At 38.5% G+C, this 26,782-nt stretch overlaps 2 protein-coding genes across 7 annotated transcripts in view; both read left to right on the top strand.

Moving 5' to 3' along the window:
* The window catches only part of PAIP1 (poly(A) binding protein interacting protein 1), a 30,417-nt gene extending 23,826 nt beyond the window's left edge, over window positions 1-6,591 (top strand). For all 4 annotated transcript variants that reach the window (XM_019464303.2, XM_019464302.2, XM_053906978.1 and 1 more), the window contains exons 10-11: window positions 3,105-3,198; window positions 5,391-6,591. In XM_019464303.2, coding sequence (XP_019319848.1) covers window positions 3,105-3,198; window positions 5,391-5,484 — 188 coding nt within the window. In that variant the 3' untranslated portion in view covers window positions 5,485-6,591. The remainder of the gene's footprint in view (window positions 1-3,104; window positions 3,199-5,390) is intronic.
* A 3,701-nt stretch (window positions 6,592-10,292) lies between these two features.
* CUNH5orf34 (chromosome unknown C5orf34 homolog) overlaps window positions 10,293-26,782 on the top strand; it is a 33,662-nt gene continuing 17,172 nt past the window's right edge. Inside the window, exons 1-6 of one of the 3 annotated variants that reach the window (XM_019464293.2) lie at window positions 10,293-11,645; window positions 14,861-15,094; window positions 15,254-15,343; window positions 19,124-19,770; window positions 21,508-21,606; window positions 22,716-22,839. In XM_019464293.2, coding sequence (XP_019319838.2) covers window positions 14,900-15,094; window positions 15,254-15,343; window positions 19,124-19,770; window positions 21,508-21,606; window positions 22,716-22,839 — 1,155 coding nt within the window. In that variant the 5' untranslated portion in view covers window positions 10,293-11,645; window positions 14,861-14,899. Of the gene's footprint in view, window positions 11,722-14,860; window positions 15,095-15,253; window positions 15,344-19,123; window positions 19,771-21,507; window positions 21,607-22,715; window positions 22,840-26,782 lie in introns of all 3 variants that reach the window. The other 2 variants (XM_019464291.2, XM_019464290.2) reach the window with 2 other exon arrangements.

Genomic DNA, 26,782 nt, shown 5'->3' with positions numbered 1-26,782 from the left:
CCCCGCCACCTCTCTGCCCCTCTCCTGCTTGTGTTGCCTCTTTCTCAAAAATAAAATAAACAATTAAAAAAAATGTAAATTATGAAACATTCAAAAGACATAAAAACCACAAAAAAACTGATTTATTCACTGTCAAGGTTAAACCAATGTCATTTTGCCATATTAATATACACTTTGGGTGTTCTTAAAGAAGTAAAACCTTACAGTGACTAGTAAACCATTTTGTTCTGTGACCCCATCCCTACCTCCCAAAGCCAGTCCTTCCACTGCTTCCCTCCCAGAAGTAATTACCATCCTGAAGTTGGAGGTCATGGGTGAGGTCTTTTTCCTTGGTATGTCTGTAAACGGTGTGTTTTCGCACAAAGCATTGACGTAAATGGTATCTTACTGTGTACATCTCTTGCAACTTATTTTTTTATTTAGTATTTTTTAGTATTTATCCATGTTGAGGTATATGTAGCTTTAGTTCATTTTAAACGCCAAGTACTTCTGCGTGCAGAGTAAACCACAGGTTCTAGGTCCCTACTTAAGGGCGGCTACTTGTTATTACAGATTACACTATACAAACCTTATCAAGTAGTCCTTGTGCACATGCAGGAGTTTCTTTGGGGTGAAGAAGTACAGTCGCTGCATCGTAAGTTCTGTGCGTCTTCAACTTCACTGAATGTTGCTGACCTGCTTTCCTGTATGATACCCCTTAGTATTCCCTCAACAAGATGTGCAGGTTCCTGTTTCTCACTTATTAGCGGACCTAATTACTGTCAGTTAGATCGTGCAAAATCGTGAACTTTTATTCCTTACTAGCGATAATGAGTTTCTTTTCATGTTTCTATGGATTTTTTTTTTTTCCTTTTGCGAATTGCCTGTTTGTGTTTTGTTGGATCACCAGTCTGTCTTACCTGATAATTCATTCCATAGCTTACAAAGTGACTCTTAGCTTCTACTTGTATGTGCTGTCTTTCCATTATGTTTGCCTTGTCATATAGAAGCTTTGAGTTTTGATGTAAACGTAGCTGTCTTGTTCCTGTTCCCTGTGGCTAAGAAAGTTTCCGAATTACTATCAAATTCCATTTTCTTCAAGTCTTTCTTGCTTTTTTATATTTAGGTCTTTCTTTCACCCGTCTGGCTAATTTTTATATGATGGATGTAGTGGAAATTAAATATTTCTTCCATATTATCTTGTCTCAGCAACAGGTGTTGAGTCTTCCATCCTGTGCTAGTTACAATGTCCCTCTGATGTGTGCCTCCTCTGTAGACTTGTATCATTCCTGTGTCCATGCATGTGGATCTTTTGTCTCAACACCAATACCACAGTCGTAATTACTACTTCACTGTAAATCTTGCCATGTCTGGTAAGATGATTTTTCTTTCTTCCCTTATTCTTGAAAGTTACCTTGAATCATTTGGTTCTTTGTTCTTCATCTTTGTCTCATTTGTTTAAGTTTCTTGATCTTTAGATTTTCAAGTCCTCTTTTTTTTGTTTTTTTGTCCTTCTAAACCTGCTTATTTTTGTTTCACATTTTGTCATTTAATTCTAATCCTGTTATTTTTTATCACACATAAATTTTTTTTTGATCTTTTTATTGCAATCTGATATTTAATGATCTTAAAACATTTTTTGGAAATGATTTCAAATTTACGGAAAAGTGTAATTACAAAAGTAAAAATTGCACAAGGGACACCTCTTGTCATAGGGGTTTTTCATGTGGGTAGTAGAAATTTGAGGTGCAGGCCCATTGTTCAAAATTCTCTGAGGGACCAGTTTCTTCAGGGTACTTTTGTCCCTACTCCAAACCCAAGAAGAGACCGGCAAGTTTCTTTGTTATCCGTCTTTGCCACCAGAGTGTTTCGCATTTTATTTTTTCTTGGTCTACCTTTTGCTTGGGATATCCGCCCTTGGAGGGTGCTGGATTTGTGCACGGAGAGGTGGGCATGGGCATGAATTCCATGTCCCTGTTTCACATGGACCCAGGACTTTGCTTTCTGACCTTCTGTGGATTTTTCAGTCCAGTCCCCTTTGTTGCTGAGAGCGTGTGGTCTGCAGCCTCCTGGCTGCAGTAGGGAGGTATGGTTTTCAGGTATCTTTTTGTTTGTTTTTTGGTGACTTGGTTTGCTTTTTTATGAACCCCCTCTGTACATGTCAAAGAATGTTTGTCTTCTCTTTACCTCAAGGATCTGTTGCAGGAAGATTTTATAGTTAAATTTGTCTCTAAATTGCCAAAACCGGATGTCAAAATATCCCCAACTCTTTAAGCTGGAATTAGTTTTCTAGAGACTGGCAATCTTGGAAAAATAAGTTCTAATGTAATTATCCTGTTGAAATATGAGGTATCTGTTTAAGGTAACTAGTTTGAATACACACTGATCTTTTTCTCATTCAGAGAGGTACTCTGTAGGAACATGCTACTCGTAAAATACACGTAGTAACTCTGTGTAAGACAGTTGGCCTATGGGGAGCTATAATACTACCTGTATTTGCCTTGGAAGAACCCAACCAAGGGAAAGTTAGTATAGTTGAAACATTTATCAAGTAGCTACCTTCCAGCTGTCTCTAAGGAGAGGGAAGAAAAGAAAATCCCCTGTGCTCAGAACCTTTGCTAGGTTAGCTAATCTGATTGAGAAACATGGGCCAGTGGCTGTTAGCTGCTAGCCACCTAGCTCACTTTACTTTCTTGGGGAAAAGTAAGGGGACCCAGAGGCCAGGCTATTTGATTGAAATCCTTCCTTGTGAAAGGTTTGGAAGAACATGTGCTTTCCCAACAAGTTACATAGCTGGTATTTTGTCTTCTGGAATGAAGCAGCAGAGAATATAAGCAGCATACACCTTGGCTGTGACCTGTACTCTGGTATATTCACGGTGACTTTGATTTGCAACACGTAGTTAGACGAATATTATAACTAAGATCTATGGGCATGCAGGTAGCAAAAGCAAGCCGATTAGAATGTAAATTTTGTAAAAACCTAATAAAATGTGATTGGTAGCTCACTCCTGTTTAAGCCTTGGATCTACTTAAAACTCCTAATATTAAAAACAGTTTTTAAGGAAAACTGGCCTTTTTTTGACTTTTGTCAGCATTTAACTAAAAAAAAAACTCTTTTTACAGATTACCAAGAGAAATATCAAGAGTTACTTGAAAGAGAAGATTTTTTTCCAGATTATGAAGAAAATGGGACAGATTTATCAGGGGCTGGTGATCCGTAAGTTCTCTTTTTTCTGCTTTCTTTGTGATGTTTCTATGGCTACAGTTTGTAGATGTTTAGGTTAGAAGAAGGTAGATGAAGAATGCACGTTGTGATTTGACGGTGTCACATTGATCTGTACATACTACTTGTCTACCAAAAACTTTCAAGAAATCCTATTAGAACACATAAACTACAATTCTGAAACTTTATATCTGAAGGGGAAAAACTTAAAATAGTAGTATACTCAAGCGTAGTTTTATAAAGGAGATTTAGTTCAGCTCGAATACTGTAAGATCTTGGGCAGGTTCTATGCCTGTTTCTTCATCTGTAAAGTAGGGATAGCAGGGCCCCTCTTTGAGTTTTGAGGACTAAGCGAGAAACCTAGAACCACCTCCTGGCACACAGTAAAAAGCTCAGATCTCAGCTGTTAAAGGATAAATTAAGATTAAGGAGAACACCGATAATGACATAATAGTGTTTGGACTAAAGGGAAGGTGTGAGATATTCACATATCTCCATCTCTCTCCCTGCTATTATTTGTAATAAAAGAAACTTTTATCACACCCTTACCATCAGATTGCATTGTGTTTGGTTACAGAAGAACCAAGAACTTGAGAGGTTTAGTTCTAGCTCTTAATAGTTTATATGAATTTGGACAAGTTACTCAGGTTCTCTTCCTAAGTGGAGGAATGAATGAACTAAATCTGACTTAATTTTTCTTATCTCCTCTCTCATGTGTGCTGTAGGTTTTAAAGTGAACCACCTTTATTTTCTCTATCTAGTGAAATCTTAAGTCCATTTGAGATCTTCTAATATTACCATACTTTTACATACTAGTTCATTAAAAAAATAATAACAATAACAGGGATGTAAGGACTCCAAAACCGTTAAGAAGGTTCACCCCTGCTGGGTATACCACTGTAAGTTCAAATTGTTCTTGGCCTTGAATTTCAGGTTGTCCTGTGAAGTTTTGCTTGGTCAGTATTACATGCTCTGACACTAATACACTGGTGGCCATTTCAGCACATGGCCTTGTACTGGAAATGGAGGAACAAAATGAAAAAGTTGATAGAACTGGCAAGATAGTTTTGTCACACATGTAGTACAAGGGGTTTTTGCGAGGTGGGGAGACACATAGATAGCATGTTGTTGTAGAGGAAAAGTATAGAAAAGGGAAAAGATTTCTGGCTGTGCCACACACTTACCCAAATCTTACAGTATTTACTTAACCTCCCAAAGTCTTTTTTCTTTTATCTCTAAAATGGAGATGGTAAGGGTGCCTGGCTGCTGAGTCCATAGAGCATGTGACTCTTGATCTCGAGGTTGTGAGTTCAAGCCCCACATTGAGCATAGAGATTACTTTAAAAAAAAAAAAAAAATGGAGATGAGAAATATGGAAATGATAGTAGTACCTGTCTTTTTTAAGATGGCTCTGGGTTTTCAGTAAGAATGTATATTAAATCAATAATCATTTTAAATTTTCCACCCATACTTAACCATGGAAAGCTTTGTTTTCCATCATTTTAAACTACCTAATAGTTGAAAAAAATTCTGAGATGATCTTGAAAGTAGCTTATTATGAAAGTGATTCCAAATAAATGGGAATGTGACTAAATTATTTCAGGAATACCATTCTGATAAGTAGACATAAAATGTATCGTTAGAGGTAAATGGTACATCTGAAATTATGTTCTAATTGTGTGATTGTTAATAAGATAAATTTATGAAAATGCTAATCTTGAGCCCCCAAATTTATAGTTCAAGCATTTAAATTAACTTTTAGGTTAGGTTAAGAATTTAACATGTGTCACAGTGCCTGGCTGGCTCAGTCGGTAGTGCCTGAGACTCTTGATCTCAGGGTTGTGAGTTCGAGCACCACTTGGGGTGTAGAGATTACTTAGGTTAAATTTTTAAGTTTTAATTTATGTCTAAAAGTATGACAGAAGCTTAACTTCAAACACAAGAGACTCAGAATCCAGTGTAAAATTGAATTTCCCAGATAAGGCATTTAGTTGTCTAAGGGCTGACATGTATGTGATTCAGGAAAGTACATGCATTCTCTAACAGTCTAAGATACAGTACCATACTTTGTGTGTGTGTGTGTGTGTGTGTGTGTGTGTGTGTGTGTGTGTGTGTGTGTGGTTTAGCATTTTAGATATTTCTAAATTGAAAAACAAACTTATGAATCATCTTTACTTCTTTCATAGATACTTGGATGATATTGATGATGAGATGGACCCAGAGATAGAAGAAGCTTATGAAAAGTTTTGTTTGGAATCAGAGCGTAAGCGAAAACAGTAAAGCTAAATTTCAACATACCAGTTTTATAAAGCAGTTTAGGTTATGGTGATTTAGCAGAACACAGGAAAGCAGGAAAATGTGTCACACTTATACCAAATTAAGGATGTTGAGTTATGTTACTAATGTATGCAACTTTAATTTTGTTTAACACTATCTGCCAAAATAAACTTTATTCCCTATAACTTAAAATGTGTATATATATATAATAGTTTATTATGTACAGTTAATTCCACTGTTTTGGCTGCAATAAAATCGATTTTGAAATAAATGAAATGTTGAAAGTAAATTTTGCTAGTTGGTTAGAAGCTTATCCTTTGAATTCTACTTTTCTTGAGGGAGAAAGTTTTAGGCTGGAAATACATATTATTGCAAAATGTAGCATCCTTTTTTAGATGAGTATATAGCTTTCATTTAGTTTTACATGGTCTCAATGAATGGGTTTCAGATATGAATCACAACCATGAAAATCTTTAGCACTAAAGTCTTAGAATATATCATTAAGCGATATACATATCCAAATGCTGTTTGATACCAAGGGCTTTTAAAATGTCAAAAACCCACAAAAACTTAAAACTCCCAACCAAACAACCAGGATTCTTCATTGAGCATTTATTGCGATTCTAGAATTGAGTTTTTTTGTTGTTGTTGTTTTTTGTTTTCTAACTTCATTGCCCTAAAGCCTACAACATTCTGCTTTATTTATATGGCCTTCATTTTTATTTTGTAGCATGAGTTGCATTGACTTTTTTACTAGAGAATTTTACTAGATCTTTGTCATTCAGGTTTTCATCTGCTTTATAATTGATACACCTTGAGGATCACTTTTCTAATACTTTTACTATAATGTAGTACCACCTCAGCCCTGTTTAAAAATATTTTTACCTAACGTCAAGTCTTTTTCCAACTAACTATAAAAGTAAAACTTCTGTACAAAAGGATTGCTTGTAAATAATGCATGTAAATAGTTCTGTTAATAACCCACTGTTTTACATTTGGTACATCTGTGTCTGCTAATACAGTTAGGTTTCTCACTTTTCTGCTTGTTTGTTCAGTCTGGATTAAAATTAGACTTTGAAAATAAAATTTAAATAGTTTTGTTTCCTCTAAGTTTTTGGAGTGATATCCTGATATTAAAGAATTTCTGTTGAACTTTTATGTGACATTGTAAAAGGGTTTGAAATCAAACTATGCTAGGAGAGGAGATAATTCTGTTCAGTGTGTGTGTTATTTAGTTCAATAACGAGTCTGCTTGGGAAAATTAACAAATGTAAAATACCTTTTAGATTCCTTATTGTAAAAGGGAAGTATATACATAGTTGGGGTTTTTGGAACTTGTAGTAGGATTCTCTTTTTCAGAATGGCTCCTGCGACATGGTAGATAATTACCTTCATCTGCAGTTCTCCAAGGACTGTGCTCCGTGTAAATCTTGGGGGTGGGGAAAAGGGTGTAGGGAAGGGGCAGTACATTAGACCGGGGACCAAGTACATCATAGCTGAGTATGCTCTAAACTTGTAGCAGTTGCTCTGTGAATAACCGTCCAGCTTTGTCCACTAGCTCATTGTCACTCACCACTGCTATACTCAACAGGTACCAATAGGACCTGGTTCAGTTCCAGTGTGTTCCAGTTAACTAGTGCTGCCTAAAAAACCACCCAAACTTAGTGTCTTCAAACAATAAGCATTTTATTCTCGTGAGTTCTTTGGTTCAGTGATTTGGATGGTGCACAATAGGGATAGTTGTGGGTTTGTGTTTTGTTTGTTTGTTTTCTATTCTGCAATGTTTGAGGCCTCAACCAGGAAAACTAAGGGCTGGAGGCAGTTCCAACAGCCGGGGGCTGTAATCATCTTGAGTCTTCTTCACTCACATGGCTGATGACTGGGCTGAGATGACTTGAAGATATCACTTAGCCAGACCCATCTACACATGGCCTGTCCGTGTGGCCTGGCCTTTTCACAAACATGGCAGCTGGATTCTGAGAGGGGGCATTGTAGAAGACCTAGGAAGAAGCTGCATTTGGAAGGTGCACACAGCCTTTTTTCCATTACAGTCTTGGTTCTAAGTGAGTCATTAAAGCCATATCAGATAGGCCATTAAGAAATGTGCGGACATGTTTTAAACTGCAACAGTATATCATGAAGAGATGGCCAGCGCTGTAATTGTTGGCCTTTAGAATTGCTGTATCTTCAACAGAAATATGGGTCCTAAGATCTTGTAGGTCTCCAGTGAGCAAGGACACAAAAGTGCTAATGAATGTCCTAGGCTTCTGTTCTGGTAACAAAGCACAAGTATTGGTTTGTACCAGCAAAATCTGGCTCGTGTCGTCAACTCTGACCTTATGTCTTTGCTTTCAGTGCCCTTCCAGCCAAAGACTACCAGGAACACACATGTATCTGAACAGGTTGGATTTAGTACTTTTGCAGTAAAGCAGAATACACACCAAGGGGAACTGTAGGGTGTGTCAGTGAGAGAGTGTTTAGAACCCATCATGGGGTTTAGGCTTTGGTTGGATAATTTGGGAGAGGGCCTAAGAAACTGGAGTTTCACTCTAGATTGGATAGGGTCAGGTATTCAATGACTAGGTATTTCGTGAACTATAGGACAGGTGGATATGGAGGAGGTTCTCATTTAAGAAAAAAAATCACACTTAGCAAGAGAAGATGATACTTGGTATGAAGGAGTAAAAACTTGTTCAGGACTGAAGGACTGAAAATCTGCTCTCACTGAAAAAGAAGTACCCTTGCTGTTAATCAGTCTGGGAGGACAGACACAGATAAAGCCAGCTGCAAAGTTAACAGGACACATTTACCCCAAAGTCATGCAGTTTTAACTGCCACCGTGACCCTTTGTATGGCCACTGCTTTGTTACCAATCCTGTCTTCAGACCTGCTTTGCTATCCCACCCATCTATTCCTGGGGATACCCAATTGCTAAATAGTCCTCCCCTCATGACATCACCACATCCCTAATTAATCCCTGCTTCTAATCCTGCTTCGGAAACAACATCCAACACAGAACCAGTATCCCTTCCCTCAGAACTTGCTCAGAATCCTTCAGCAGGAGTCCACATCTTACCAGTCGGTGCCCTCTGACCCCTGGTGTAGCAGGCCGTTTGTTTTTTCTCTGGAGTTTTCTCCCTTGCTTACAAGTCCCTATTTTAAGAGCCTGCTGGCTTGAGGCTGGTGATCTTTGGCTGACTAGACTTTGGTATACGTAAATAATTTGAGGTCACGTATACTGCTACTGTGTTGTCAGCCTGGCAAAGCACCAACCCTGGATGGACCTGCTTCACCCAGGCGGCTGGAGGCCATGTTTTCTGGTAGGTTAGTGCCAGTGTAAATTCATAATCGCCACCTAGGCTGTCAGCACTGCCAGCGATCTGTGTTTATTACCTTGTTTATCTCAAACTCTCCACTCTATTTGCTCCTCATCCCCTAAGGACTTGCTTCACAGAAGAAATAGGGCAGATGTATACAAATGCATCTGCGTTCACTTCATTTTTCCTCTTGTACAGGATGTATCCCTCCTCTTAAAGGCCAAGTATTCCACATGTGCCCAAAACCTGTGCCCTCTGACTCATGAACTCTCTTGTTACTTAGTCTGTACTTTTTCTTTTTTTTAACCTCTTTGCGTGAGCTGTCGAACATGTCATTCTTCTTGAGAGAAATCTGGCCCTTAAAATTTCTCTCTCAACTACAGTTCTATGCTTTCTAGTGAGATTTTTCAAATATCCCATTTTCTTCTACTTCCTATTTGCCCTTCAAACACATAGCTTCTGCTGCCACTATATACAACAGCCCTTGCTGATTACATTTATGCCACTAAATCAAGTAGACACTTGATTCTTTAGCTTGTTCTCTAGGCAATATCTGACACTTAAGTGACACCAAAATTGAAAACCTCTAGGCACCTGGAATAGAATAGCCTTTCTGGCTTTATGTGGTTCCCCAGTGTTTGTGGGATTCTCTTCCCTTAGCTAATCTATTGAGTATTGGTGTTCCTCAAAGCCCACTCCTAAACATTTTCTTCTGTCACTGTATCTTTGGGCTATTTAATCCTCTCCTAAAGCTTCAGTTAGCAGCTATCAACACTGACTTCCGGATTGGTTTGTTTCTACACTTTTGCTAACTTGCCATTTCCACTAGGACGACTCACAAACTTGAAGTCATGCTATTCCCTAAACTTTGTTTTCTTGCATCCCTCTTATTGATGGCACTGCTACCTATCCACTTGCTCCAACAGAACTGCTGGAACTGTTTTCAATGCCTGTTCAGTCATCCCCACGACTATCGAATTGATCTAAGTATTTCTTGGAGCTGTGCTCTCCAGACTCACGGTCTAATCTTGAGTCTGAAATGCCATCTCTCCTGTTGCTTTTTCAGACTATTGGGCTCCCCACATCTGTCCCTACATCCTACAATCCATTCTCTACCCAGCTGTTCCAGGTATCTTTCTAAAGTACAAATAGCATCATAAAACCCCCTTGTAGTAGACGGTTAACAAATAGGAGGTTCTTAGTCATTAGAGGGGAAAAAAGGTGGGAACAGGATAGGACCTAAGTACTGTGTGATACAAATTGATGTTACTGGTCAATGAAAACATGGCATCTGAGGGTCCCCTTACTATACTTTACATAAGCTTGAAGTCAATTTGCTTATCAGACTTTCAAAAATGGAGATGAATGTAAGGAGTTAGATTTCTCCCCATTCCTTGCTGTTGCCGCTTTTGCTTAAAGCCGTTGTAATAGTTTACCATTGCCTTTTTTTTTTTTTTTTTTTTTTAATGTCTATTTCTGAGAGGGAGAGAGAGAATCCCAAGCAGGTCCCACACTGCCAGTGCAGAGTCAGACTTGGGGCTCAAACCACAAACCATAAGAGTCGGACCCTTAACTAAGGCATTCAGGCACCCCTACCATTGCCTTTAAGATAGAATCCATAATTCATAAAACCATAATGATCTAGCCCTTACTTATCTCTATCACCCCCTTCAGGCTTTCTCTCCCCTAAAAGCCTCTCTCCTCTATAACCGTTCTTAAACCAAACTAGCTTTTTAAGGGTCAAGATCTTTCCTTCGGACCTCAGGGCCCTGTGTTACCTCCGTTTGAAACAATTTCACCTCCACAGTACCTGGCTAAACCTACCTACCCTTTGGATTTCACTGGAAATACTTCCTCAGCCTCAGGTCTGTCCACTACATGCTCTCACAGACCTCTGTATTCTATTTTAGGAACACTTACTACAACTGTGATCAAATTACTGTCTACTCCTTTCTTTCCAGTTCATCTCCAGTCCTCATCTTCTACCCTGGGTCTCACTCCCTGCTTTATTTCTAAGGTGACCAGCACATAGTAGGTTCTCCATAAATACTTAATGACAATAAATTTATCGGACACATCTACTTGCTACTTAGGAAAAAAGCGCAGATACATAGTTGAAAGATATTTTCTGATACCAAATTAGAAAAAGAAGAGGTCTCTTTGACCCAAATTTTTTTGGTTTTGTTTTTTTTTTACAGCTTTATTAAGGTATCATTTTTGTTTAGATTAAATAAGCGTTAGTCCACTAAAATCCACCCATGTGGTTAGCTCTTGGCTGAGCTATCAGATGCTGGTCCTCACGGGAGGAGTCACAACCAGGTGGGGCCGGTTCCAACCTTCGAGTATCGGAAGGAAAGATCAAAGAGGAAGCAACCACATTCAGGACTGGGAACGCCCACCTCCCCTACTTCCGGTCCCGTCCTTTGCTGGGCGCTCGACGGATTGGCCCCGGAACAGAGGGCGTGCCTGGGCGGGACTTCCGGTCTTTAGGAGAGGAAAGATGCTTCCGCGGGTTGAGGGAAGATTTGAACTGCTGATTTCCTGTGTTTACTTTGCGGGGAGGTGGTTGGCGTTTCAGCTTCTCTCCCGCTACTGACTCGACGAACGTCTCGGCTAAAAATATTCCCCCTGTGGCCTTATTCCTCTGCGCTTGTCACTGTTTTCTTTCATCAAGAAACATAACTTGTTGGTAATTTGTCAGATTCATGAAATATCCATCGAGAAGCAGTCGTGGGCAGACTTCAAGCATTTTGGCAAATTAAAACAGGGGCCGTTGATTGGCCTTATTTCCGCGACTTTTCATCTCAGAATTGCCGTGTTGAGTCCAAGACGTTGGTGGTTGTTTTGGTGAGGCTTTTTCTGTAACTACATATTGCCATTTTGAAAAATGAGGTCCAATTGATGTCAAGTACAGACTTGTCAAGTACGGAGATTGTTAAATATACTGTGACGTAATGTACTGGGTGGTGAAAACAAACAGGAATAAGACGGTAAAGATGAAGCTGAAATGTGGGTTGGAGCCGGATTATGTTTTTTTATGATAGGCTGGGAACTTTAAATATTCCACTGTTTCTTGTGTATGCCTGTTATTTAAGTAAATAACAACTATATCTCAGTAACTTTTTTTTTAATTAAAAACTTGGCCAAACATAGAGATCTTTTCCCATTCTATATTTCTATTTTTTTCTGAAATAGCAAGTAGACATCTGAGATATATATTTCTATTTATATGTGTTAACTATATTTCTATATGTTTACATATATGCAATATGAATACATGTATTGTTATGAATATTTATTGTTCGCTAAACGAACAAGTATGTAATCAAGTGTTGTAAAATGGTTGGTATGGTCTGGATAGTGGAAAGTTTCCTATAACAGCAATACTGGAAATGGATTGGAGAGGGAAGAAACTGGAAGAAGGTCCCAGATAGTTGCAGAAATGAAGGGGAAAGTTGATGAACTGAAATGGAAAAGGAGCCAGGTTCATAAAAGAAACCTACCAAATCAACAAGACATGTTATAGGTCTGTGGAGAGAAATATTGCTAACATTGAGATGCCATTAACTTAAATTGCAAATTCAGGAGGAACAAGAATTTTGAAATTCACTTGCTTATTCTTTCATCATTAAATAAATATTTATTGCACCCTTAGTATTTGCCAGCTATTGTTTTAAATGCCAGGGATACAACGGTAAGACAGATGAGGCCTGGTTTGATTGAGTTTATACCCTGGTGGGCAAAGTCAAAAAGCGACCAAATGAATAGAATCAGTTTTGATAGTGATAGATGCTATGAGTAAGAAAGATGAAATGGATAAAAAGTGATTGGGAGATGACTGGGAACAATAAAGTCAGGCCTTTGAGGAAGTGATATTTAAGCTTAAAAGACAAAGAGCCAGCCATGTGATAAGCCAGGGGAAGGACAGGCTAAGCCGAAAGAACAGTGCAAAGGTTCTGATATAGGAAACATCCTGTTTTAAAAACATTAAAAAGGCCAGTGTAGCTAAAGTGTCCTGAACAAGGAGAGAGTTATGAGATGACATTTGGAGAGGAAGATGGAGCCAGATTATGTGGCTGTTATAGGCCATGGTTAGGAATGTCATGTAAGTGCAGAATGGTACATTGTGAGCCAGCATGTGATAGATCTCATTTTTATTTTAAAAGATCTCTGTGGCTATTGTATGTAGCCTGGACTTGAGGGAGGTAAGAATGAAAGTGAAATTAGGGGATGTTGCAGAAGTTGCTTTGGTGGGAGTGATCATGTTCCATTTTGGTCATGTGGATTGAGTTTGATTAATTTAGTCATGTGGATTGAGTGGAACATGAAGAGAGGTCTGTCAGGCAGCTGGAAGCACTGGGAGGGATCTGGTGGATTTGGAAGTTCTCTAGAGAGAAGAAATAAAATTGTGTGGTTCTCAGGAGAGACCATATGGTTTAATGTTTACTTATATTCTGACATATTCTACAGAAGATTATAAGCCAGTCATATGTAGCCGATTACATACATTGAAAGGGGGTGAGACTCTTTTAAAAACCAAGGGTGGATGTAAAAGCAACACGGGTGTATATAGTAAGAAGAGATGAAATGGGGACTGAGGTCAGGTCTTGAATCCTTGATTTAAGAGAATGGTGAAAAGGAATGATTAAACTAAGAACAGAGGTAGGGGTGCTTGGTTGGCTCAGTCAGTAGAGCATGTGACTCTTGACCTCAGGATCATGAGTTCAAGCCCCACGTCAGGTGGGGAGCCTACTTAAAACAAAAAAGTCAAAAACAGGTAGATGTGGTGGGGTAAACCATGGCACTCCCCCCCCCCCCCGCTTTTTTTAAAAAAGTAAAAAGGCAGAGGAACACAATTCGGTGCAGAGAAAGGTAGATAACACTATCACAGTGACCAGTTTAGTAGGATGAAGACTGAAGTTACTGGGTGCAGGAAGACATCGGTGACAGTTCTGAATCAGTGCAACAATTCCAGCACGAAGGTGGAAGGAAACTGGATTGCAATGGATTGAAGATGGATGGGAATGAAAGTAGATAATGAGTGGATACTTTACTTGAGAAGTTTTTTGGTAGGAAAAAGGTAAACTGAGGAACGTTACTTTTTTCTGTCAGGTGAAAGTTGATCACCTGAGTGGCAAAAGATAATGTTCTAGAAGGGGTTGGGTTAGTGTTTAGAAAGGAAAGTCTTAAAAAGGATGATGTCCTAGAGGGAGGTGGGTAAGTGTCAGAGAGGATGGGGTTGGTGTTAGAAAGGAATCATAAGATTTACTGAACTTGACATTGCAATACTGGGACTGGCAAATGTGTTCCCTTGTTTAATCCTTGCAACAATCCTGTTACTGTCCCTCATGTTACAAATAAGGGAAACAGACAACTTGAGGCATTTAACTAGCCTAGTAAATTGTAGAGTATGAATGGAACCCAACCCTCTAATTCCCCTTCAGTCATCCCTATATGGAAAGCATAGGTGCTGACACATTCTAAAGGTAGGGAAAAAGAAATTGAATTCAGTGAAGTAAGAATGAGTCTAAGACACTCTATGATTAATTAACTTGCTCAGTAGTGACATGGAACTTCTTCCTTAATGTCAGACTAGGGACAAAAATCCAGGTATTGGGATTTCTTTTTCAGTACTCTTTTTTCTTAGGCCTGATAGTTTTGGCCTGCCTTTTGCATGCATTACAAATGATTTGCTGTATTCTTATGCAAAGGTGGAATTTCCTTTTATTTGAAATTAGTTACTGAGCATAGAATTTACAGAATTTAAGCTTCCGGAGAACTAAAGCTATTGAAATTGTAAAGACAGTTATAACTAGGTGGGCTTTCTTCTCCCTCTAGGTTATCTTCCCACCCTGGAGTAAAGCTCTAGGGGGTAAGGCATTGTTAAGGTTGTTAATTTCAGATCATTTAAAAGTATGTAGTAAAGTAATCACTTTTCCCCCAACAAAAATAAATGCAACGGAAATATGTTTTGTTTATGTTCTTAGAAAATGCATTCACTTTTTATGATAGAACTTTTGTACATTAAGGGAACAATTTGTGCTACCCTGTTTCCTATTCAGTCTTCTCCTTGGAAGGACATTTTATCCATAGTCATAGTAATGGCAGCTGAAGTGCGAATGGTACTTTATGAAGATGATTCCGTGCAAGTGCAATATGCTGATGGTTCCAGACTACAGCTTTCTCCTTGTGGCTCTGAATTTTTATTTGAAAAGGCGCCTCCTGTTTCAGCACATCCTTTAGAACGACCAGAAAGAATTCGTCAAAGGACACATTTTGTTATCAGCACTTACCGAGTAAGTAATGGCTTAAAAACAACTCTTTTTGGTACCAGAATATTGGTGAGGTAGTTAGAATATGGAAAGTAATTAGTATTCTAGATTACTGTCACTCTGAATTGATTTTCAAATTATTTTACATTTTTTGAAGGTTATGTTTTGTATTTCTTTCTGTAGGAGCAACTACAGCGAGCCCTAGATTTTCGAAATTCTTTTGCTACTTGCCCTTTTTTATCTGAAAGCATCATACCTTCTGAAAGAAAAAAGGTAATTTTTTAAAGCTTTTTTATAAGTAATATTTGAGGACAAGTAATTAGAAACAGGTAGTTTAATTTTTTTCTTCATGACACTTGGGAATACACACTGCTGTAGAATGCGTAGGCCTATATTGTTCACCAGACTATGATGTTCTGATATGATATATATATATATATATATATGTATATATTTCCATATATATCTTATATTTACATATATATGTGTATATATATATATATATATTTTTTTTTTTTTAAATAAAGTTTATTTACTTAGAGCATGAGTAGGAGAGGGGCAGAGAGAGAAAGAGAGAACACAATCAGGAGAGCGGCAGAGAGAAAGGGAGAGAATCCCAAGCAGGCTCCATGTGTCAGCACAGAGCCTGATGCAGGGTTTGAATTCACGAACCGTGAGAACATGACCTGAGCCAAAATCAAGAGTCAGATGCCCAACCGCTGAGCCACCCAGGCGCCCTGTTATGTTATGTACTGATTGAGACCCAGAAGATGCATAGTTCATCTTCCTGACCTTTTCTTTGTAGCCAAAGATTATACTCAGAATTTTTCAGATTAATGACTTTTTATTTTATATTCATATTTTTCTGTTACTAGCAAGGATTTTAGCCTTCTTCCTTTCACATCTGGGTATGAATTAATTTACCGGAACACTGGACATTTTATTTTTATTTTTTATTTAAGGAAACTCTACACCCAGCATAGGGCTCAAACTCACAACCCCAAGCTCAAGAGTTGCAAGCTCTACTGACTGAGCCAGCCGGACACCTCCAGGTTGATGACTTTTTGATTCTCAGCGGTGTCAAAATTAAGAAATTATGTGGCTGTTTTCAGTAGTTTATGTGCAGTTCATGTGTAATAGAGATGTGTATATTTGTAGGTATACATATTTTATTTTTTTGCTTATGTTCTATTTTGAACTTTTTTTAATGTTTATTTATTTTTGAGAGAGAGACAGAGAGACAGAGCTTGAGCAGGGGAGGGGCAGAGAGAGAGAGGTAGACACAGAATCTGAAGCGGGCTCCAGGCTCTGCGCTGTCAGCACAGAGCCCAACGTGGGGGTCAAACTCACAAATCACGAGATCGTGACCTGAGCCGAAGTTGGACACTTAACCAACTGAGCCACCCAGGCGCCCCTGAACTTTTACGAATAATAATAATGATAGCTGTCATTTATTGAGGATTTACTATGTGCCAAGAAATAGAAATGATATTAAAAATATTTAATAACACCAGTATGGCATGGGTCTCTGATAATCAAAGTGGGTATTTAGCCAGTCAGAATAGGTATATTGGCTGGATGTCATCCCCTTTATATATAGCTGAGGGAACTAAATCTCAGAGAGTTTACCTAACCTTGTTCATGGACATTTTCTAAGAGGTAGTCAGGATTTGAACCCAGTCTATTTGACTCTGAAGACTGTCTTCTTTTTTTTTTTTTAAGACTATATCTTTTAATTACTTTCCACTACTCGATAATGACAAAGGAGCCAAGAAAAATCGTAAGCTGTAATTTAGTGTATAAGGCTATTTTTCCACTATCTTTTGAGTAACTTTATTTGTTGAAACTGCAGTTTGCTGCTGATAGGGTTATTAGATAATCTAATTCTAGAAGAGAGAACTCTCTTAACTGACCACCCTTACAAGCCAGCTTTGCCATCAGTGAATACTGTACTAACATCTGTACATATAAATAGCAGTGTAGGTTTAAGAGGCTTTCTTTTCTAAATTTAAAGTTTTATATAAATGAAAGCTGAAATGTTTACCTGTTCGCAAAATTAATTGGCTAAAAGACCGTTAATGTGATAACGGCTGGTTTTATCTTATATGGAGAGATGCCATAGTTACTGGCACCTGTTATGAGTCTGTGCTATTGGTCAGGATCAGTTTACTTTTGAGTAATTCAGTTTTTAAAAATGTTGCTTTTTTTAGGGGCACCTGGGTGGTTCAGTTAAGCATCTGACTTCAGCTCAGGTTGTGATCTCACAGTCCGTGGGTTTGAGCCCCGCGTCAGGCTCTTTGCTGACAGTTCAGAGCCTGGAGCCTGCTTTGGATTCTGTGTCTCCCCTCTCTCTGCCCCTCCCATGCTCATGCTCTGTGTCTCTCTGTCTCTCAATAATAAATAAACGTTAAAAAAAAATGTTGCTTTTTAAACAACCTAGAATTTTTTATTTAACTTAATTAATTAATTATTATTTTTAATGTTTATTTATTTTGAGAGAGAACAAGCTGGAGAGGGGCAGAGAGAGGCAGAGTGAGAAGAATCCCAAGCAGGCTTCATGCTGTCAGCCCAGAGCCTGACATGGGGCTTGAACTCACAAACTATGAGATCATGACCTGAGCCAAAATCAAGAGTTAGACACTTAACCAACTGAGCCACCCATGTGCCCTGCTACCTAGAATTTATTTTAGCATATGGTATGCTAGGTGCTTTCTAGGATAGATAGTCTTAGTGTATTTGCTAACCCTTTGAGAGTACCATTTATTTTTATTTTTTTAAGTTTATTTATTTATTTGAGGGAGAGAGAGAAGGAGAGAGCTTGTGCGTGCTTTGGGGAGAGGCAGAGAGGGAATCCCAGCAATCTTTGTGCTGTCAGAGCAGAGCCTGAAGTGGGGCTTGAACTCATGAACCATGAGATCATGACCTGAGCCGAAATTAAGAGTCAGACGCTTAACTGACTGAGCCACCCAGGTCCTCTCTAGTACCATTTATTAAATCATTCTCCCTTTCCCTCCTTGTTCTGAAAGGTTATGTTATTACGTGTAGCATCTTAAGATGTGGTTGATTCTGTTTCCATATTACCTGAGTTGCTCTGTCAGTGATTTCTATACTAGTTCCATACTAATCATTTAAGTTATGATTGCTTTTAATATAGTATTGTTTGTAGTGATGTTTGTACATGGTAGTTAGTGCTGGTCTTCCCTCAGTATTCTTTTTCAGAGTAGGCGTTTGAGAAGCGTTGAAAATCTTTTTATTTCTGATTCATTGAACATTTTAAACAAAAATGTCTAACGCTAAATATAGTCAGGATAATTTTTTTATTTTTCTTCTCATTCTTTTTAAAAAATATCGATCGATTGATTGATTGATTGAGAGAAAGAGTGCACACATGTGAGCATGGGAGGGACAGAGAGGGAGAGAGAGAATCCCAGGCAGGCTCCACAAACCTGTTGTAGGGCTCTAGCTCACAAACTGTGAGATCATGACCTGAGCTGAAATCGAGAGTTAGATGCTTAACTGACCAAGCCACTGACAGGCACTCCTTTTCTATCTCTCTCTCTCTTTTTTTTAATGTTTATTTTTAGAGAGAGAGAGAATGAGAGAGAGAGAGAGAGAGAGAGAGAGAGAGAGAGAGAGAATGAATGAGTAGGGGAGAGGTAGAGAGAGGGAGACAGAATCCAAAGCAGGCTCCAGGCTCTGAGCTGTCAGCACAGAGCCTGACACCGGGCTCAAACCCATGAAGCTTGAGATATGACCTGAGCCGAAGTCAGACGCTTAACCAAATGAGCCACTCAGGCGTCCCTTCTCTCTCATTCTTTGTGTGTGTGTGTTTTACATCTCTTTCTGTAAGAGAGATAATCTTAATATCAAATATTCTTTAGAAAACCATATATATAGACCAACACCTGGCTCTCCATTTTTCATTCTCTCTAGATAGTAAAACACAAACAAAACTTTTAAGAGCTTTCTTATACAATATGTAAGCATCGAATGTATGGAAACATTGGACTGCTGACAAAATACTCCCCGTCTCTCTTTGTCTCCTCAACTCAGCGTATCTTCATTGACTTCTCAGAAGTCAGATGGCCCAGTCCTGATACTGATGATGGCATGCTGTGTATGCAGAGCGGCACCGTGAAGATATCATCATTAGATGGGCATGCATACCTTTGTCTGCCGAGATCGCAGCTTGAATTTACAGTACATTTTTTGTGTAAAGTAAGCCAGAAGCCAGATTCATCTATAGTATTGTCAGAAAAGAAGATTCAAGCCAGAAAGGACAAACTAGATGAAACAGCAGGCAAAATCTGTACATATGGAAGTTTATCAAGACAGAGACTGAAGAATAAAGAAAACGAACTTTACTATCAGACCATGAAATCCAAGGAACCTTTGGAGAAAAAGAGCTGTGTAAATGGAGCCAAAGGGAGTGGCGAGCCACCTCTGCCTGGTACAAAACACACGTGTGTATACACGTGGGTGAAACAATGCTGGCCTGTGGCCTCCTGTCCAGAGGAATGGAAATATCCCTTGTCTTTAGCACTGCATTTGCATAATAAAATCAGCAGTGTGTCTAAAATTGATGCAGCCATCACCCAGAATAAAACTTTGACTTCTGATATTTCAGAGGAAAGAGGAAAAGAGGTTTCTGTTCTTCCCAGGGCCCTGTTACTCAGCTGTCCTGTCCCACACCTGCACAGGTAATGGAAGAACGGCTTATTTGTCATAAAGCTCTTGTCAGAGCCAGTCTTTATCTAAAGATAATTTTTCTTTTGTAATAATCTGCTACCATTCATAAGGAAAGTTCACTCAGTGAGCCAAAACTTTGCTAATAACCGATAGTAAAGAATTTCCCTAGCCAATGTGTTCCTTATGTGTCTTACTCTGTGTCCACGCATTGAGTGGTTATGGAAGGCTGACTGACTATACGCTATATACTTTGTTAAGCACAGAGACTATAGAGATGTCTAAGCTATAGTCCCTGCTTTTTAGGAGCTTAGACTCTATTAAGGTCACTGTCACTGACAAGATGGTTAAAGTGTGGTAAGTAGTGGCACAGGGCTCTGGCAGTGAGCACAGAGAAGCCTCAGCTGCACCCAGTGGAGCCCGTTACCTTGTAGCTGGAGCATGGTTCCGACCAGTTGATGAGCATGGGTTCTTTCTTTCATACCTAGTCTCAGAGGCCACCCCTGTCTTTGGTTAGCTGACTATAAATCTATTTATGGAAATTTTTTGAAAAAAGGGGTAAACGTGGAGAAGCCTCTGAACACCAAATATAAACCTTTTCTCTCCCTAAGAGGTGAATAAGCTAATGGTTACAGATTTGTAACATGAACTTCCATAAGTAGTAGAGTAATAATGGTAATAGCTAACACAAAGCGTGTACGTGCCGGGCACAGCTCTACTGTAGCTACTTGATTCTCATAGTAGCTCCATGAGGAAAGCACTGTCATTGCCCCATTTTGTTGAGGAATCTGAGACACAGGAACGTGAAATAATCTGAGCAGGGTCACGTAGCTAGTGCTTGTAGAATTGGGGTTTGAGCCCAGGTAGTCTCCCAATATGTATGTATTTGTTATTTAAATACATATTTTAAATATGATTTTTCAGGCTGGTCATGATTATTTGGTTAAAATTGAAAGTTCTAGTATTATAAGTACACACTGAAAGAGATTTAGGCTTCTAAATTAACAATTTTCAGTAACTTGCCACTAACTTTGGATTAAAATCCATTATCTTTAAACATGGCTTAACAGGCCTTCCATTTTCTGGTCTCTTCCTACGTCTATGATCCTCACCACGTTTGCCCTTGCTTTTTCTACTCTTGCTAAACTGGACTTTTTACAATCTCTAGAATGCCTGTTCAAGCTTGGTTTCACCATTGCACCCACTCTTTCCTCTGCGAGGAGCACTCCTTTACCTTTCTCAGTTTGCTGACTTGTGCACGTCTTCTGGTCCCAGCACAAGCCTTTCTTCCTTAGGGTGGTTATCCCCAAGTTCCTAGACAGGATTAGGTTCTTCTACGTGTCCATAGCATCCAGTAATTCTCTTTTCTTTGTGTTCAGTGTTTACTACTTAACATCCCTGCTTGATAGGAATCTTCCCTGAGGGCAGTGACCATGTCTGCTTTTTTGGGTGTTATATCTGCAGTGTGCATAGCATAGATATTGCGGGAAATATTTGTTGTTTGGATCCTTAATTTATGTAATTGTGCTGAGATTGAATAAGAAGATTGTTAAAAATACTGAAGGAAAAAAATCCATGGAAAAATAAGATTAGTTTTCAGTTCCTTCATACACTTTTATATTAATTTTTACTTTTCTTGGATCTAACAAGTTAAGCCAGAAATAAATGTTACAGTTGCCCTATTTGGTTGATTTCTAAAGGTAATTTTGTTGAGCAACCAGAATTAATAGCTTGTATTTTGTCCTTCACAGGTGGAATTTTTGTGATTCACTTTCACAAGGACAGTTTGATGAAGAATATTCCTATCCTGAACTAGTGAAAGTGGTTTGGTACAAAGGTGTGACTTATCGGTAAGGCACCAGTGTTGGAAGTATTTAGTGATGTCTGAAGGGATGGGACTAGTCTTGCAGACAGACTCCCACAAAAGGACACAGTTTGGCTAGGGCCATCATTCTTATGTTTGGTCCTACGTTTTATAGGTCTTAAAACTTAGTTTTATTAGTGCACACAGGAGTCTTGTGACTAATTCACATTAACCATATTCACAAGATTTTTGTGACAACTCCAGAGCCAGTGAGGCTTAGTTTTGCTACTGAATGAAATACTTAGGTCAGTTATTTAGGATACCCCTTCCAAGCATCGGGGGATCTAGTTGTCTGAATTAGTCACATCAAAATGTTGCCTATTGAGCATGGAATTAGAGAAGATTAGAGGCTCCTCTGTGTCTGCACTATTCCATTGAATTATCCCTACCCCACCACAAAGTACACCTCTCTAGTGACTAGAATACTAATGTTGGCTAGATTCAGGGTTTTACTTCTATAAATAATGCTAGAATAGCATTGTAAGATTTTGTTCTTAGGGCTTTCCTTTTCTTGCATGAAAGCCCATCCCCTTCTGACAATATATTCTTCATATATTTCTCAGTAAAAACTGACTTGGCTGAAGTTTTGTACATTATATATACCCACTACCTTGATTATACTTGGCTACTTCAAATATGATTAGTCACCTTCTCTTAGGGATGGCTCCTTTTACACATGGCTAATCTCATTCATCAGGTATAGATTCTACTAGTTTGATTACTAAAGGATTATCTTATTTTCAGGCTCTGGTGTTGTCATATTTAACTCCTTTGCAGTGGGCATTTCTTTGGTGACTAGTATATGCCAGCTACTATGATTGGCAGAAGGGACACCAGGATGGTAAGATGCCTGACCTCCAGAAACTAGGCTTAGCTGTTGAAATAGATACATTAACTGATTCTGTGTGTTCTGTTTATTTTTTGCAAAAAATTTAATTTAGCCAGTTGGGTGCAAAGTATGAAATTATCTGTTTTGCTGGATAGGCAGAATTCCATATAGTACTTTGCTTTATTATTTTTTCTTTTTTGATTGCTCTCATTTATGTTTTAATCTTAATTAGAAAAAAAAATTTAATGATTACTTTTCTTCCTTAGACTTACCCATAAAAATGTGAACTCAATAGAGATTTATCCTGGAGATGGCTCTGTTTTCAAATCTGAGGGAGCTCATTTTGGGAGCTATTTTACTTATTATTCCATTCAGGAAGGATCAGAAGAGGTAAGCTGACAATGAGTTTTCAGCTCAAAAAGGCTTTTGTATATAGCTCTTTCTAAATAATTCTGAACATACATAGGAAATTTGATCTTTATATAATGTTGCTTGCCTACTACTATGCAGTCTGGAGAGTTAATACAACGTTACTGCCAGCTGTGGCACAGTGATTACTAACCACCTTATGTTTATTGCATTCTCCTCCTGTATTCTGCCAGTCATTTGCCTAAGTAATTTCCATTTATTTTTTTTTTTTAAGATTTTATTTTTAAGTAATATCTACACCCAAGGTGGGGCTTGCACTTACAACCCCGAGATCAAGAGTTGCACACTGTACTGACTGATCCAGCCAGGTGCCCTAATTTGTGTTTAAATCAGAAGTTAAATTTAAATTTCTTATGTCATAGAATTCATCAATACTAAAACCAGCAGCATATCTTTGAATTAATACATGCACATTAAAAGCACATTCTTTTTTCCCCACCATGTAATTATTTGCATGTTTAAAATACCTCTTAACTCCTGAATCTTTATATACAAGTAGAAAGTTGAACAAGGTTGTTCTCTGTTGTTGAAATAGTGAAATATAACGATATATTTAATATATCAGGCCGAAATGTAATCATATGGATATATTGTCAATAGTCTAAATTTGCTTGTTCCCAATCTGACATTTGACATCCACCCTTATGTATGGATCACCATGGTATCACATGGCTTTGCTTTGCAGAATGGAACATAATATATATGTTTTCTTTTTATATTACAGTGTGGAATTTTGAGTGATAAATTGTTTATCACTTGTTCCATCTGTACTTCCACTGCTCCCTCCACTCCCTATTTATTTTTAAGTAAATCCCAAATATCTGCATTCATTAAAATTTTAGAATGAATATTTCATTCATTTTATATATGTGTGTGGGGGGGGGTATGTATCTGTGTGTGTATATATATATATATACACACACACATACACACATACACACATACATACATACATGTATGCAGATTCCCCACTGGGTCCATTTGTAAGAAAGTATTCATTTATTCAATCAATACATCTTAACTGAACCTTCCTAGGCAGGCACTCTGCCAAGCACTGGGTGAAGACAAAGAACTCCTTCCCTCAAGGGTTCAAAGTTTAGTAGTCAGTCAGACAGGCCAAGAAGCACATGAAATGAAAGCATGACCACTGCTATGTGTGCGTGTGCGTGCTTGTGCGTGCGTGTGTGTGTGTGTGTGTGTGTGTGTGTGTGTGTAGTACATGAGATCATCAAGTAAACAGGCAAATAGAGTGGGTGTGTGCAGTTACACTGCTGACTGCTGTGTATTGAGAGTTTGAAAAAGTACAAGATAAATACTGTACATCTTCCTGGAGCTTCAGTTTTACTCAGAGGTGTCAGGGGGAGGGATGATAATTTTCATACTGAAGCAAACATATCATGGAGGAGAACATGAGCTTTGGGATAAAACAGAACTTCCAGATGACCTGTGCCTTTGTGGTAGACTGCTGAGGGCTTCACTCTCAGACCTCTGTCCACTTGAGTAAGAGATTTGGAAACAATTGGCTGTCTTTTCAGGAGAGAATTATTTGCTTCTTACTTTAACCCATACTCTAAAAATAAATTCCAGAAGGGTTAAAGGGCTAAATGTAAGAAACCAAAGTTTATCATTGTTAGAAGAAAATCTAGAAGAACAGTGTTTATAATCTTGGGGGAGGGGAGGTCTTCTTAAATACAGTACAAAACACCAGAAGGCACAAAATAAAAGTTTGGTAACCTTGGTAAACTTACGTTAAATTTTAAATATTTAATTTTTGTTAAATTAGATAAAGCCAAAAAGTCAAAGGTCTGGAAAAAACTATTCTGTACTATAAATCAGTAATAAAAAGACCAAAAAAATAAAAACCTCTCATAGAAAAATGAATAATGGTTAAGCCATAGAAAAGGCAATATAAATAACTTATAAACTGCTTGCATCAAAGAAATGCAAATTAAAATAACAACAACATAACATTTTTCACTCATCAAATTATCAAAAGGTTGTTAATATCTATTGCTGGCAAGGGTGCGGGGAAAAGGGTGCTTTCGTAGTACTGGGTTGGAGTGTAAATTGATTTAGCCTTCGTGAAGGACAGTTTGATAATACCAAGTTAAATTGGCTAGAAATTCTGCCTCTAGGTATCTATCATAGAAGAATATTAACACATATATATACAAAGAAATACAGCCAAGGATATGGAGTGTGGCATTGTTTGTAGGAGCGAAACACTAGAAGCAATCTAAATGTTCCTCAGTAGAGAGATGGTGAAATGAGAGATGGTCAGATTACAGGGTGCTTTTGTGGTGGCTTAAAAGAATGAGGAAGACATAGATGCATAGAGAGATGGAAAGATCTTCAAGACACTGTGAAAAAAGAAAGTTGCAGAAGAACATGTACAACAATATCTTCTGTGTAAAAAACAAAAACAAACCCCAAACCCAAATATGTTACTGTGTATAATACACATGTAAATGCACAGGGAAAGATTTGGGCAGGTAAAAACCAAACTGAAGCAGTTACTTTTAGGCGGGAGGAGCAGGGAGTGTGGGATTTTGTGAGGGAGGAAAAGTAGGGAGGGACTTAAATGTATTTTCTTAACTTTCTTTTTTTCCAAAAACATAAAATAAAATAGTAATGTACTGTTACTTGCATAATTAAAATTCTAAGTAGGAAAGATTGTCAAGGGCTCATGATGTAAGTGCCCTCATAGAGATAAGAATGTGGTGCTTTGGGACCACATAAGGGGAGGGGCACCTGACCCAATTTTGGAGAAAAGTCAACTGCAGGAAGACACGGCTGAGCTAGGAGATTTTCTTTTCCTTTCCTTTTTAAGTAATATCTACATCCTGTGTGGGTTTCAGACTCACAACCCTGAGATCAAGAGTCGGATGCTGTATCGACTAAGCCAGCCAGGTATCCCTAGGACCTATACTTTTAAAGGAGTTATACAAAAGAGGGATGAAGGTTGGAGGAATATATCACTGAGGGAACTACTTGTCCAACTCTTTGCATGTCTGGCTTCCTATCATTAACATTTCTATTTAAATGTCATCTCCTGGGGCACCTGGGTGGCTCAGTCGGTTAAGAGTCCGACTTTGGCTCAGGTCATGATCTCACAGTTCGTGAGTTCGAGCCCTGCATCAGGCTCTGTGCTGACAGCTTAGAGCCTGGAGCCTGCTTCAAATTCTACGTCTCCCTCTCTCTCTGCTCCTCCCCTGCTCATGCTCTGTCTCTCTCTCCTTCAAAAATAAATAAAAACATTAAAAATAAATAAATGTCATCTCCCAACTATCCAAATTAAAGGAGCTACTTTTGACACTATCATGATACCCTCCTCTTTTCTTCTTCATAGCAATTAGTGCTATGTGACATTTTCTTACTGATCAATGTTTGTTTGCTAACCCACTCTAGAAGTAAGCACTGTCTTGTTCAACGCAGTATTATTGCTAGAGCATAGAACAGGTAGATAAACTCACCTAACTGGAGGCTAGAGCCTGGGGCAAGGATGGAGTGTTGAAGGAAAAGAAAATGCTATAGATAGAGAATGCTGTAAAGAGAGTATTGAGGGGAATTTCCAGGGAAGAGACTAAACTGCTAAGTTGAGCCAGCTCATAAATGGGGCATGAGAAACCATACTGCTTTTGCACAAGTGCTGAAGGATTAAAATATGGAAGTGACATCATATTTTTGCTAGGTCATTTCAGAGGAAGATAAACTGGAGTGGGAAAGAGATAGTAGACCAGTTAGAGGACATTGATAGCAGTTCAGGGAAGAAAGTATGAGGAACCAGGCAGTGGTAATGAGAATGAAAAGCTAGGAATGGACACGAATATTAAGGAAACAGAACTGATGACTGACTGGATATTGGGGATGAGGAAGGGGTTGAAAATGATGGCAAATTGTTGAA

The sequence above is a fragment of the Panthera pardus genome, unplaced genomic scaffold, assembly GCF_024362965.1.
Source record: "Panthera pardus isolate Hobbes unplaced genomic scaffold, ASM2436296v1 HiC_scaffold_2, whole genome shotgun sequence".
Taxonomy (NCBI): Eukaryota; Metazoa; Chordata; class Mammalia; order Carnivora; family Felidae; genus Panthera; species Panthera pardus.
Note: the sequence above shows the minus strand (reverse complement) of the source record. Positions and strands in the feature narration are given on the sequence as shown.